The sequence below is a fragment of the Eucalyptus grandis genome, chromosome 5 (genome assembly GCF_016545825.1).
Source record: "Eucalyptus grandis isolate ANBG69807.140 chromosome 5, ASM1654582v1, whole genome shotgun sequence".
Lineage (NCBI taxonomy): Eukaryota > Viridiplantae > Streptophyta > Magnoliopsida > Myrtales > Myrtaceae > Eucalyptus > Eucalyptus grandis.
In genome coordinates this window covers 51,738,260-51,753,797 of record NC_052616.1, presented here as the reverse complement: position 1 = coordinate 51,753,797, position 15,538 = coordinate 51,738,260, and the positions used below count along the sequence as shown (strand labels likewise).

The 15,538-nt window shown below is 40.6% G+C and overlaps 1 protein-coding gene across 1 annotated transcript; it reads right to left on the bottom strand.

Moving 5' to 3' along the window:
• Positions 1-4,577: 4,577 nt before the first annotated feature.
• Positions 4,578-12,771, bottom strand: LOC104447416. The gene is made up of 6 exons (XM_039313849.1): positions 12,677-12,771; positions 10,044-10,128; positions 8,948-9,031; positions 8,506-8,565; positions 7,376-7,427; positions 4,578-4,798 (listed from the first exon to the last, which is right to left on the bottom strand). The coding sequence occupies exons 1-6, from the start codon at positions 12,769-12,771 to the stop codon at positions 4,695-4,697; spliced, it is 480 nt and encodes a 159-aa protein (XP_039169783.1). The 3' UTR covers positions 4,578-4,694.
• Between the last annotated feature and the right edge of the window lie 2,767 nt (positions 12,772-15,538).

The following is a 15,538-nucleotide window of genomic DNA, read 5'->3' as shown; positions in this document are numbered from 1 at the left end:
GGTCATCTGAGGAAAAGATGCCATGTCTAATTCTACCAGAAAATGATGGCCAATGAGATGAAACTCAAATTTTTTGATTCCATTTTTTACTGCTAGGATTTCTTTGAAAGTGGAATGGTAATGCATTTCAGCCTGGGAAAACTTACCACTTTTGTGAGCACAAAGGAGTCTCTTACCATCAATTTCTTCGAACAGACGGCTGCCTAGTATTTATCACGCATCGTTTAAAGAATTCTTTTTCCTGTTGATGGTATTTGCAATGGTGGGAGATTTTGCATAATTTCCTTAAGCTCAGCGACTGCTTTAGTTTGAGTTTTTCCCCAAGGTGGGGAGTTCTTTTTCAGCATAGATTGCAAAGGAATTAGAAACTTTGCAATATTTGGGACAAAATCTTTGAGATAATTAATTATCCCAAGAAATTGCTGAACTTGTTTTGTTGTGAAGTTATCTTCAGGGAACTTTAGCAGTTCTTGAGCGATATGCGGCCCTGGATAGTATGTACCTTTGTTGAGGTGCATACCAAGAAATTCAATCTCTGTATGGGCAATATTCATTTTCCTTTGAGAAAGCATGATGCCATGCTTCTTCACGATTTCTGTAAATTGCTCAAGGAGTTGACAGTGTGATTGTTCATCAGGGCTATAGAGCAGAATATCGTCGATATATATAGCTGCACTTGACAAAATTGGTTGGAAAATACGACACATGGCCTTTTGGAATAGGGATGGTGCAACCTTTAAACCAAAAGGAAGAACTTTCCATTGAAAGTGCTGGTTCGGGATACAAAATCCTGTTTTGGAGCTGTCTTCAGGATGGATGCCCAATTGCTAGAATCCAGCTTTGAGGTCGAACTTGGAATAAATGTGGGCTTTGGTTAACCCAGTAAAGAGAGAATCTCTGGATGGTAGAGGAAACTTGTCATCTTGGAGGAAAAGGTTGAGAGGTTGATAATTGATTACCAATCTCATTTTTCCTCTGTTTTGCTCAGCACGCTTATTGACATAAAAAGCTTCACAAGCCCATTGAGAATTGGAGATTTCAATAAGGCCTTGCTGTAATAATTATGAGCATTCCTTTTGAGCTAAAGCCAAGTGTTCTGGCTTCATACCTGTATGACTCGCTTTGGTCGGATTTATGTCTTCATTTTTCTTGAAGGGAAGGCAGACAAAGAACTCAGAATTTTTCCATAAGGGATGAGAACATTTTTGAGCAAATTCTGAATGGGATTCTGAACAAGATTCTAGCAACTTTTGCATGATTGGATCTAATAGACTCATTTGAATGGAAAAGAGTCTCTGAATATTGACAAACTCAGAGAATTGGTCTTTAAATCTAAGACCTTTTCCAGTAATGATGCGAAGTTGGGAAATTTGAGTCATGATATCCCACCCAATTATCAGATCTTTATTGGGAAGGCTTGATCCAAAAATTTTTGTGGTTATGGAACACTGAGGAAAAAACTGGATAGTGACTGGAGTGGTTCTAACATTCGTGGAGAAAGTATCTCCTGAAGCATAATTGAAGTATCGGATGTAAGGAGTCTAGAATTCTTCAGGAAGAACTTTAGTATCTAGAATGGAACAACTTGCCCCTGTATCAATAAGAGCAATGACATTGATGGGTTTGGCAAACTTCGAGGTGAGGATTTTTACAGGAAAATGGGGACAATGGGTATGACTTGAAAATATGTCAGGATTTAGTTATGAAGATGTGGAGGATATGTGAAAAATGTCTTGATTCGAGTCGACTCAGTTTCACTGGAAGTTTGATAGAAAGGGATAACACAAAGAGTTTGTTCAGTTGGTTCTTCATCAGCGGAGAATAAAGATTCGATATCATCATTTTCAAGAGAAAAACCTGTCTCATTCTCTATTAGATGATTCTGACCTTTTTTCGCCTGAGGACAATTTTTGGCCAAATGTCCTTTCTTGTTGCAGATGTAGCAACGACTTGATTTCTTATGGCCTGTGTGATCCTTCCTTTTCCGCAGATATCGCCATTTTTTCTTCTTCCGGAAGTGCTTGGAGCCATGTTTGGACTTCTTTATTGAATACTTCTTGTAGTGCTTTTTCTTCCGGGAAAACTGGCCACAAGTACCATCACAATCTTGTTTGGAGCATTTGATCTTTAACTTCTGGTGGGAATAAGCTGATTCAAGACGCTTCTCATCTGTGATATATGTGTGGACCATTCGGCGCTTTAAGCATAATTCTTTAAGGCACAGATGGACTTCTTGCTGAATTTCTCCCAAGGGAACATCCTGTATTCTTCTTTGCTTTCCAAAGAAGGATCTTTCAACCATCTGGGATAGTTCTTTAGGAATAGAAGTGAGGAAGACATGCTTTAGATTTGGATCTGCTCCAATTTGGTAAAAGAGCTGAAGCATTAATCGATAATGCTTATCAAGATGTTTTTTCTGGAGGGAGCAGCATCTTCTCTCGAAAAATTATCTTCTTTTTAGCTCTTTGAGATCTCCGGGTGTTCCCACAAAAACATGGTATAGATAAGTAAGGCATGGCTGAAATTGGGTGACATCAGAAACATAATCTGGTCTTGTTTAGAGAGTGATTGCCACCAAAATTTAAGGCTCCCTGTGAACCTTGTAACAAAGTTGTAAAGGACATCATTCATATCATGATTGGTGATGGACTGGGTACTCAACCAAGTATGAAATTCTTCAAGTCTTTCTGGCCATTTTGGATAAGGAATATCGTCAATGGAGAAGAATTGTTTTGACGCCATGGACACATGTCTGGTGGAATTGTTCTTGGTAGGATTACTAGTCTGTCCGAATTCTGGATCAGAATAGTTTGACTCCATTTCATAATCTGGAGGAGTGTCAGCCATGAATATTTGTGAAGTTCGTGGAACAATAGGGGGAGTATCTTCTGTAGGATCTGAGAAGGATGAAGAAGAAGAAAGAGATGCTAAATCTGATGTAGTAGGGGAAGTTTGTTCAGTAAACAGAATCTGTTTTTTTGGAATAACAGGATCAGGTTCAGGCTGTTGGATAACAGGATCAGGTTCCTGAGTACCCAAATCCTTTAGAAAGGATTCTAATGGATTTGATAACATAATTTGTTCTGGCCTGTCTCGATAACAATTGAACTTGATTCTTTAGGTGCACTTTTTCTTTCCCTTTTCCTTCTACAGGGCTTTGAGGCGATTTCGTATTTCTACCATATCCGGTTCCCTTATGTAGGGATCTTCTGGGATATTAGCAAAAATAGACGTTTGTGGTGCTGGAGGTATATACCTAGTTCGAACAGGAGGTGCTAATGGATCGAAAGGCCTGCTAAACCTTCCTTATTCAAGAAGTTGGATTTGCCTCTTGAGCTTGTCTATCTCTGGTTTTGGACTTTCTAGGTAATGATACCCAAGATGTTGTCCTGATTCCAAGGCGTGAAGCCTTTTTTGGAATTCAGAAAGTATCTTCTTGGTACCTTCATCATATCTGTGAAGATCTTGTTGCACATTTCCAATCTTGGAATCAATAGCCTTGAAGGCATTGTTCTGTGCTAACAAAGTCTCGATTGCCGAGTTTAGAATAGCTTCGCACAGAGGTTTTCTTCTGTCTTCCATGTTCATCTACATTAGTGGGGGTAGGAATCTTGGGAACTTGGCGATATATGTTATGTGGGTCAATAAACTCTTCTATGGCAGGGAACGAGTTTAGAGCTTTCCTTCACCAGGAGGAGGAAAGTCGGGCGCGTTTGGTAACGATTCTGTTCGGGAGCTGATTCGATCGGAATTGATTCTTTTGATTCTTTCAGGAACCGATTCTAAGCATTTTAAGTCTGTTTGGTAACGAATAAAATTTCTGATTCGGAATAGAAAAAGAACAGAAATGCGTTTGGTAACAAATAAAATTTCGATTCTGGAATAAAATTTATATTCTAATTCTTTTTAATTACCTTTTAGATGAATGTAAATTTGATATTCAATTTTAATAAATCATTCACCGATCAATTATATTTTTATAGTAAGTAATCAAAATATTAACTAATCAATTTTTATTAAATAGTAAATGATAAATAATAAACCATAGCATAAACTATACTAATATCCCTAAAATATGTAATAAATATAAATACTAAATTATAATATAAAATTAAATATATATATAGCAAATATATATTTCAGAATAGGAAGAAATTAAAATAAAATATACAAATCAAAAATAGATAAAAATAAAATGAAAATTTGTTATTATTTTAAATTTGGTTTTCTTAGAATTTCAATATTATTTATATTTAGGAGAAGAGTTTTTTTTTTTTTTTTTTATCATGGTGATTTCTCATTATCAATTAATAGTTACTTTTATATGATTAAATATCTAATCCATTTTAAATTTCATAAAGGTACTCCATGTTAATTTTAATTTAGCCAATATACTCTCTCTCTCTCTCTCTCTCTCTCTCTCTCTCTCTCTCTCTCTCTCTCTCTCTCTCTCTATATATATATATATATATATATATATTCACTTCCCCAAAACCGAACAATCAATGTTTAAGAAGATAAAACTCTTCAAACTAATAGGACTCTTTGAAACAAAGAAAAGGCTTTAACGAAACTCATCATTACAATCCATAAATGAATAATAAAGTAACGTAGTCCATTGTTCAACTTTGAATATTGGCTTTAATAAGTCAATAATTAAAAACAATATTACAAAGATCGGAAACATAAAGTTATTAAATCTCCGGCATATTATAATCCCTTGCCATTTGATTTGCAATACTTGTCTGAAGTATGTTTATCTCCATTGCTTCCTCATTTGATGTATCATCTGCAACATCCACTTCTGTAGTTCCATATGGGTACTCTGGATCTCCATATTGGGAAAAGTTTCTGTCCATCCTGTCTTGATCACGAATATAATTATGAAGAGCACAACATGCAATTACAATAAGTGCTTGTTTTTTCATTGTAAATGGAGGCATGCGTCTCAAAATGGTGAAGCGATTCTTTAATGCCCCAAATGACCTCTCAATAACATTTCTTAAAGAAGAATGTCTATAATTGAATAATTCTCTTGCTGTCCTTGGCCGTCTTCCACTCCCCCTATAATCGTTCAGATGATACCGTTCACGTCTAAATGGAGTTAAAAATCCCGGCTGTCCTGCATAACCAGAATCTACCACGTAGTATTATACCTGGTGGTGGTCGAGGAAATTGCAATTGAGGAGTCGTAAGTGCCGCCTAAGGCACTCGACAATCGTTAGCAGATCCTTCCCATCCAGAATATACGAAAGTAAATTTCATATCAAACGAACAAACACATAACACATTCTGAGTGGTATTTCCTCTTCTGCCTCTATATGGGATTTGTTGAGATCTGGGAACGGTAACATCTACATGGGTGCCATCAATAGCACCTACGCAATCCTGTGAATTTATTTCGAAAAAAAAAATCATGTGAATATATGAAAATTCAAAAATTATTAACTACATATATTTGATGATCCACAATTGATATGAAAACTATACCTTGAAATATCGTGCATGGTTAGGATTCATGAGAATTTCCGGTGGAACAACATCAAATGATGGTGCTTTGATAATCTCTTTAGCAAGTTTGAGAACTGCTTTCAACACTAAATTAAAATACGTGCTGATTGTATGTCCAGAACGTTGAAATCTCTCACATAAATCTCTAGTTGAGTTATTATGACCAACCAAATATAAGAAGATCCCAACTTGTTCATCTATCCTGACATACCGACTTTCTTTCAACCAACCTCTTATCCTCATCAAATCACATAGGTTAAGAAAAACATGCCTCTCCATCCTTAAGGCTTTATATATTCTATCTGAATGTCCACAAATAAGCTCTCTCATCCATTCCGGTCCCGATAGATTGCTGTCCCTAATAGGTTCTTTTGTATGCACGGACATATCCATCGCAACCATGCATAACCATCCTATCAATATGTCAAGATTACCGTCATCCAAGAATTGGTCAACTGATTGTACTTGCTCATTAGATATACTATTTGATCCATCTTCCATAGTACCTATATCATCACACAAATATAATAACATTAATAAAGAAATATGAAAAAAAAAATCCAAACACGCTCTTAACAATTTAAGTTCTAAAGTAGAAGTAGATCAAATATAAAAGTCTCACATAATCCATATTATCCATACAACAACACAAAAGAGTTTGAACAACTTCATCACATAGATAAGTGAAAGCACATGCAATCCATAAAACACATCTCAACATCTACAATAGATATTGAAGAAGTCCATGTCTCCTTTCAGCTGGTGTTTTGATGAAAGCCTGTCTCCATACAGCACTATCACATGCTCGTTCCACTGCTTTGTTGTACATATCTTGGTCCAAGTCATTCATATTAACCAGAATATTAATCACAACTGATATGGAGTAGGGGTCTTCAGGTGGTGGTGTGACTTGTGAGCTAACAGATCCATTCACAGATTAACTTGACCTAACTTTGAGCATGTCTTGAATAGCTTTGCATGTGTTTGCAATATCAAATGAGGGACTATTTCTTCTCCTCTTGACGTTTGGAGTCCTATCCAACCTGTGCTTGTTATGAATGGAAGTGGAAGTATATTGGGATGTAAAAATGTCCTCATCAATTTGCTGATTAGCTAAGTCCTCTGGATCACCAGTTGCATTGCCACCACCATTGCCACCATCCTCTGACAACGTCACATCTTCGGCATTTCCTGTGGCATGATCTCCAGAAGCATATGTATCACCAAATACAATGCACAGTTCAGGATATTGAGGAAATCCATCCTTTTTGAATTTTGCCCAGTAATTATTATCCTGCAATTGTAATAATAATGACATATATCAATAACATAATCAAATCTTCTAAAACTTACATTTATTATAATATAAAAATGATTGAAACTTAAAACATACCTTGATGTGAGAGTCCCAAATACTTGGATCGTCAACAACAACTGTGCCATTCACATTATCCCAACCAAAGCCAGATTGTGAAAGGAGCTTCTTAAAACTACCATACTGCCTTTTCAATTTGTTCACTTTGTTCTTCAACTGAAATAGGTTATATTGGTATCCTGATTGTTTATTGAATTCAGCTCGTATGTTATTCCATCCTACTTTGTTAAAAGTAGTAGTCGTGCGATTTCCCTTTTGAACCTCCTCAACCAACAATCTTACAAACAAGTTGGTTAAAGGCTCAGTCCATTTTGCATTGAACACATCTTTCTGGGATGCCATTTTACCTTGATTGAGCATCATATAAATTAATTGAGATGACACTTAAAACTATCATGGAAGATAAAGTGTAGCTGGGTAAGTAGGGAAAAAACAAAAAAGAGGCTCCAATGAAACTCACTTGATATGGCTTCTTGTTCAAATGCAAACCCACAACTTCAAACCAACAACTTCCAGCTAACCTGAAAAATGAATCAACAGCCTGGAAAAATCAAATGAGAGGAACACTTTGAGGAAACAACTCAAAACAATATTTCAATATATTTCTAACATCCTACGTGAACTTAAAAAGCTATATATTTAATGCAATGTGATGAAAATGGAATAAGTAAACAACATGAGCCTCCTCTTTTGCATAAAGCTACTCCATGGAAACCTACAACCTACAGTTCATTAGCTTAACAAAACTAACCAGAAAACAACACACTACCATCAATTATATACTTTGAAAACATCCAAATGTACACATGAGAGGGATCATTCAGGTATAGTTTGCCCCATTGAACCAGGCACTACAGCTGTACAACACAGTCTACGACTTCCCCCAACCCTGAAATGCCTTGCTCGCCATTTTGAGGATAGTTAAGGATTTGAAGGACTGCAAAAGTAAAGGAGGGAAGCAAGCAGCAGCTCTCGGCAACTTGTGTTTCACACAGATGAAAGTCCAATAAAACATAACTTGTGTTTTATCCAAAGAAACCCGAGTGCACCAAAGGCAGCTTAGAGTTTTTACGATCAAGTGGGCTGCCTTGGCTACATTTCACAGGAGGCATAAACAGTGTGAAGGGATACCCAAAAGAACAACCTCCTAAATTAGCTAACTCATGAACTACGAATTTAGTGTAACAACAAATGAAGGATGCCACGGCAGTTGAAGTCTATTGAGCCGAAGCAACAACAATTTAGGAATACATGTTGGCTATTGACAGCAACAAACCATTAAGTTGACAAATTTCTCTTACTTTTATTTCATGATCAGAAAAAGTGTGAGACTTCAAAACAAAGAAATTACAGTTTAAGTGTTTCTCTAGTACAAATAATGACAAAAATAAAAAAGATTTTTATCGTTCATAATCCTGGCCCCTTCCTCTGTCAAAACAGATACTGTTTATTTAGCATTTTCACGGCGATTTGCTCGTGAGTTTTCTTGCCCTCTATTTCCAAAAGAACTCTCCAAGTTGACCTGATATAGCTCTGTCAAACAAATCAATCCAACAGAAACTATGAATCCGATTGAGTGAAAATTGCCCTGATGGACATAAAAACAGAATGGGAATTACCCTGTCCAGGAAAAGATTCTTGCCCACCGCTTTTCTAAGCAGCGCCTGCTGCAGTTCTTCCTGTAAAATCGGCGAATGAATCACTCTTCAAATGAAGCACTATAGATGAGTAGATCAAACTTCAATTCACACTTGATCAACTTGCATCATGCAACTAATGCTTCTCAGAACACTGATAATGGTGATTACAGTAACTCGATGTTTTTTTTTTTGGTAAGAACAGTAACTCGATGTTCTACAGACGTCAACTCAAACTTCTTTGCACTTGCTCCTGGCAGACCATAAACTACTCTCGCTCTTTAATTAGGCAATTCTCTTTGTAAAATTCCGTAAGCAATTCAACAAGTTATAGGCCTAAGCTTATCAATCTCTGTGGAACTGATTGTGCTTCAACCACTCCACAACTCAGACGGTAAGGAAAGCCCCAAAAATGCTACATCACCTTGTGGATCACGCCGTCGTCAATAATCGAGCCGCTCAACTTCTTATACAGCTCAAGCAGCGCCTTCGATCTCGTTGATGGAAACTGCAGCAGAAGGAAAAAAAAAAAACACAACAGAACGATGCCCAATCAGCTCAACGTTTCCGGCTAATCCTTCGTCATAGAACGACAGTACAGGAACGGATGGAGAGAGAGAGAGACATGGCGTGTTCTTTGCGATGCGGGAGAGTTCGTCGAGGCTGTAGGAGTGCCTCTGACTCAGAGGACGGTCGGAGACGAAGCCGACCGACCGCTCGGCCAGAATCGGCGAGGGCGCCCGCCGAGCGGCCCTCGCCTAGCTCGACGAGGGCGCCCGCCGAGTCGGGCCCGAGGGCCGCTCGCCGAGCGACCCCTCGGCCAGCTCGGCGAGGGCGCACGCCGAGTCGGGCTTGGGGCCGCTCGCCGAGCAACCCTCGGCGGGAATCGGCGAGGGGCGGCGAGCGACCCTCGGCTAGCTCGACGACGGCGCCGCCGAGTCGGGCCCGGGGCCGCTCACCGAGCGACCTCGGCCAGCTCGGCGAGGGCGCCGGCCGAGTCGGGCCGGGGCCGCTCGCCGAGCGACCCTCGGCCGAATCGGCGAGGGCGCCCGGCGAGCGACCCCCGCCTAGTTCAACGACGGCGCCCGCCGAGTCGGGCCGGGGCCGCTCGCCGAGGGACCCCTCGGCCAGCTCGAGAAGGGCGCCCGCCGAGTCCGGCACCGGGGCCGCCAGCGAGTGACCGCTCGCCGGAATCGGCGAGGGCGCTCGCCGAGCGACCCCTCGGCCAGCTCGGTGAGGGCGCCCGCCGAGTCGGGCTGGGGGCCGCTCGCCGAGTGACCCCTCGGCCGGGAATCGGCGAGGGCGCGCCAAGCGACCCTCGGCCAGCTCGGCGAGGGCACCCGCCGAGTCGGGCCGGGGGCCGCCGCCAGCGACCCCTCGGCCGTAATCGGCGAGGGCGCCGTCGAGCGACCCCTCGGCTAGCCGACGAGGGCGCCCGCCGAGTCGGGCCCGAGGGTCGCTCCGCCAACCGACGAGACAAAGAACCACGCGGACGAAGAACCACCACAAAAGGAACTCACCTTGAACAAGCGGTCGACGTCGCCGTTCTTGAGGAGCTCGCCGTCACCGTCGCCGTCGCTGTTCTTGAGGAGGGAGAGAGTGAGACTGAGTAGAGGAGATGAGAGGATGAGAGAGTGAGACTGAGCATAGGAGATGAGAGGATGAGAGAGTGGAGAGGACGACAGAGTGACGAGAGAGTGGAGAGGACGAGAGACCGTCGAGCAGAGGAGCAGAGGACGTAAGATTTGGATTCTTTTTCTGATTCTCGACAGAGAATCAAATTTTTAGATTCTCAAATCTTGGCCAAAACTGTTCCCGGGAACAAATTTGTTCCCGGGAACAAAAATTTTACCAAACGCGATTCTCGTCCCAAACTGATTCTGGGAACAAAAAATCAGAATTTGGTACTGTTTGGCCAATTGCCAAACGGGGCCTCGGTGTCTTGGAACATGGCAATAGAAGAAGTGGGTAGTACTTCGCTAGGACTTCAAGTGGGTAAGAATGTTTCTTGGCCCATTTGAGGATTGGCTTGTAAAATGGAGAGAGAGTTTGTTTTTTCTGAGAAGGAGAAGGTGGAGGTGATTTTGGTGGATCTGGTAAGATTTGGGATGTGGTACTAGACTCTGGTGGTGGAGGTGGTGCATAAGAAACCATGAACTGGTATTTGTCAAACTCACCAAGAGTATCAACGGAGGAATCTCCGTCTAAATACCTTTGATACACCTTATCCTTCGATCTTTTTCGTCTGGGTGGACATCTTGCAAGAGGGTCGGGAGGTACTGCCATCTAATGACTCGTAAATGTTATCCCACAACAAGGTGAGAAAACGTATCAGCAAGTTCACCCCCTAAGTCCCGACTAGGAAGGAAATACACTTGAAGGCTACCTATGCACACAGGAGATAGGTGACTTACCTTTGCCTCAGTTCCTTCCTACAAGTTAGTGTGATTCAACCACTTAACCAATCATTTCAAATCCAATTAAATCAAATCATCGGTCAATCGACGCACTCGATTCAACATCATCCATACCATCTATCAATTAATCCAAATTAATACTATCTATCAGACAATACTATCTATCAAGTCATTTCATTAAAATGACCATTGCTCACCTACGCTGATATACAATAACTGCTTGCCTAAGCTGATATGGATAGATAGTATAGCTCACCGAAGCTAATATAGATAGATAGTATAGCTCATTGAAGCTAATATATATTGATAGTATAGCTCACTAAAGCTGATATATGCTCACCAAAGCTGATCTATGCTCGCCGGAGCTAATTTAGAGATATTATACTCATCCATTGACCTTTTCACTATTTTCATAGTACTCGGTAAAATAATCATGTGTGGGTACACGGTAGGCCTTAGCCAAAAATATAATATTTTAATTTTACAACATCCCACTAATTATATAGTTTATAAAAATATTTTTGGCGTTGTAAACCGACACTCGGTAATTTCCTAATTAAATATTGAAATTACCAAATTTTGAGATAAATTCCCAAAATTACAATCAACACACAATTTGCACAAACCAAAACTCAATTAAATAAGCCAATCATACCATTGCGATTAGCATAAAATTCTGGTCACCTGCTATCTCGGTATAATTTTCAAAAAATAATAATTAATTAAATAATTATCAAAATTAATTAAATAAATACCAATAAATGCCATAAATGCAAACTTAGGCGGTAAAAAGTCTAATTAAATACCGAGATGGGCCTGAAAAATTTTTGAACCAATCTAAATAAATATTATAGCTTATCTAGTCGCTAATTAAGTTACTCAAATCACCTAACATGTAATAACGATTAATTAAATCACTAATCCGTTCTAACTAACTACCTAAACCATACTTAACCTAAACTAATCAACCCTTAAGCATAATTAACTCTCTAAGTGGAGATTAGTGAGTAAACTAACCGATTTTTGAAATCCGATGAGTTCATGAGGATGGCGAGGCAAGGATGAGCAATAAACTCTAAAGCGGCACTACACTACAAGGTCCAGAAGGGCTTGGAAATGGGCCTCGAAGCCCACGATAGGTTGTTGGGTTTTGGTTTCTGCTTTAGGCCGAGCAAGGGTGGACCGGTGGCTAGCTTGGTGCGAAACAGAAGGGATGGGACAACGGCGGTCAGGTGGGTGGAGACGGCAGTGAGCTGAGCTCTGGTGACCTCCACGATGGCTCAGGTGACCTATTAGATGGCGAGCAGGGATGAACGATGCAGTTGGCATGGAGGTGATGCGCGGGCAAGCGCGTGACTTGCGGACATGCTTGGGCACTCGAGATGGTGGTGTATTGGCGGTCTAATGGGGTTGGCGATGGCAGGGAAGGGGCTGGTCAGTTTCTACTAGTCTTCCCTGGCTTCCTTGGTCCTCTATGTAGCAAGAAAGGAGAGGGGAAGGCTGAGGAGAAAGGAGTGGGACAGTTGTTATTAGGGGTGAGCATAGTTCCCAGGTAGAACCAGAAACCGAAGAACCGAACCGGAGGTTTCGATTTGGTTCTTTGGTTCTAAAGGGACCGGTTTCAGTTCTCGGTTCCCATTTTCTAGAAATTGGAACTAGCACCGAGAATTGGAACCGGAACCGGAATTGGACCGATAAGGGCTAAAAAAAAGCCCTAAAATCAGAAATTGACTCACATTTCACAATTCACACAACCTTTCAATTTCACAGTTCTCTCTTTGCCCATTCTCCACCTCTTCTCAATGCCACTGCTAATTGCCCTCGACGCCATCACCGGTCGCCCTCGACGCCATTGTTGCTGACCTCGGCTTGCTGACCTCCGCTAGACACCACCGCCGTTGACCTCTAGCTTGCTGACCTCTGCTCGACGCAATAACCGGTCGCCCTCGACACCACTACCGCTGACCTCTAGCTCGCTAACCTCTACTCGACGCCACTACCGCTTGCCCTTGACGCCACCACTGACCTTTGCTTGGTGAGCCACCGTTTCCTTTGTAGAGAGAGAGAGAGAGAGAGAGAGAGAGAGAGAGAGAGAGAGAGAGAGAGAGAGAGAGAGAGAGAGAGAGCGTCATTACAGGTGCTTAGCTCTTCCTTTGAGAAGAAGGTGAAGAAGAAGAAGGTGTGTGCATCCGTGTCTGTGTCCATCGCTCTTAGGGTTTCGTGGTTTCCCAATGCTCTCTCTTTTCCCCCTTATCCCATTTAACGTTTCCGTTTTTGATGAGATTCGTGCGTTTTTGCGTCTCTCGGTGCAGGTCCCATTGGAGCTTGAGACCATTACAGATTCGTCCTCGTTCTCTCTGGCTTTCTCCTCGTACTGTCACTTGTATCCTTGTCTCCTTTATGGTCTTTTTTTTTTTTTTTGGCTGGCCATGTTTTTTTTCTGACTCGCTTGTCTTGTGCCGTCGTGGCGGAGTGGTCAACAGCTCGACGTTCGCTCGCATGATCATCATCTTCTCCTTGCTTCTCTAGCAGTGCATTTTTTCTTTTCTTTTTTTCTTCTTTTTTTTTGGCGCTTGGTTACCGGGAGTCCGTGCTTGTTTTGGTGGTTTGCGGAGGTGATCCTGTGTTCTTGCCGAGGACACGCTGGCTCCTTGAGCATTTTCATGCAACACATGTCTTTTTTGGCGGTGGATCTGTGTTTGATCCGCTCTGTTATTACCTTTGCTTGAGTTTTAATCTCTTGAGTCGAGCTTGCGTGTGGTGATGGCCTATGTGGTTGGTATCGATCTGGCGAACATTCTTTAAAGTTAGTCACCTAGATATTGCTGATGTGACAAATTTTTTGCACCCTTCCACACCACTTGATGATGAGGCTGCACAAAGGGGCACTTCTGTTTACCTTGTTGAGCGCCGCATTGACATGCTTCCAAAGCCTTTGACAAAAGGTAATATGACATTTAGAGCTGTAAAATCATCTCTTTGACATTAGAGAAAATACTGATTTTGGTTAATCCATGGTCCTTCTTATATCAAATTTAACATGTGAATTTATGTTGCATATATATGTTCACTTTGGGTAGATGTGGAGAGACTGGATGTTTTTTGTTCTATCTTCGTCATTCGATGTGCTCTTTTTGGTAAAGAGGATTGCATGTCCATTAGCCGCCATCACTAGACTACACCAAATGATAGCTCGTGTGCCGACTAATCATGAATTGTCAGCCCTGTGTATTCAAATATATTGATTGATCTTCCCATGAAAGGAGAACAATCTTGGTTACTGCCCAATTTCAGGAAATGACACCTGAAGCAGAGATAATATACACAAGATATAAAAAGCATTATTAAATCATGTGCAACTCTGTCTTATATTGAAGCTCAAACAATGATGGATGACAGGTAATCATGTAAATGTTGAGAAGGCTATTCCTCTATTCATATGAGCTCTTTTTTGGTGTATAACCTCTCACACGTTATACTAAACTTGTTTTGATAATTTTGTCTTTCAAAAAACTTAGTCCATACTTGTTCTTTTTTTCACTTCTTATCTTTGGCATCCTATAGATATTAATGTTGAAATACTTGAAAAAAAATTATCTCCTTTACATCTTTAAATTCCAAGTTTGGTTGTTATGAGGTTTGCCTGAAATATACTGGTGCGCTGCGGTCCTGTTAATTTATTTATTGTTGTTCCAGTTGGGAGAGAAAAAGGTGGCTAGTGATGAACCTGTAATAGAAAATGGAAGCGGTGTGATCTTATCGATTGTTCATTCCATGTGTAACTTTTTGAACTCTTTAAGATCAAGAAAAGCAAACATGGCCACAAAAGTTGTGTATAATTGCGTGGCACTTGAAGAAAGAAATTCTTGATAGAGTTTGTAAGTCCAGTTCCGTTTGATCGTATTCTTACCTTGCAGACAAGTCTTGTACTTCAATCTCTCTTCAGCTTTCTCATATCCTAATCTATCTGCTGCAATAATGGCTCAAGCTGTTCTTTTCGTGTGAAATCAGAATGGCTGCAAATAGTTTATAGTTATGATGACAATTAATATCTTTTACTTCAGCAGGAGATCAGACTTCGAGGTTTAAGATGACATGTTTATGGTTTTGCTATCTAATTTGGATTAAAAATGTTTTGATAGGGTTCAGAGTCTATATCCATATTGGACGGTCTAATTGCTGGTAACATAGAGAAAATTCTTCCACCACCAATTATCAAGCAACTGGCTATGGCTGTAGAGTAAGCCTTTATTATCTACAAGATAGCCATTATAACTTTTAGCTCTATATATTTCTTCTATCACTTAGACATCTTTGGAAACTTTTCCCAGGAATGGGAAGAAATTTAGCTCAATGAAAGATTTTATGGCAACAAACAAAGGTTCTTCTCCTATCAAGGAAAGGGCAGGACTAAGTCTCTTTGCTGTGAGGTTGCTTGTGTTTCGTGAAAAGGAAGATAACATATCTGAGTTTCTAGATGAAGCTCTATTCTTTGATTAGTTTGCTGTTTGATGTAGGTAAATCAATAATCAGATGATCAAATTTACTAGTCCATGAAATAATATTGATCCATTATAAAAAAATTATCAGTTCTTTTT

What these genes read in the sequence shown, in the direction of transcription:
- LOC104447416 (XM_039313849.1), bottom strand. Translation starts at nt 12,771, where the DNA reads ATGGCGTCGAGGGCAATTAGCAGTGGCATTGAGAAGAGGTGGAGAATG. An exon ending in GGTTGTGTGAATTGTGAAAT is followed by an intron (nt 10,129 to 12,676) that starts GTGAGTCAATTT and finishes TCCTCTACTCAG; the next exon opens with TCTCACTCTCTCCCTCCTCA. An exon ending in ACGACGGCGTGATCCACAAG is followed by an intron (nt 8,566 to 8,947) that starts GTGATGTAGCAT and finishes CCGATTTTACAG; the next exon opens with GAAGAACTGCAGCAGGCGCT.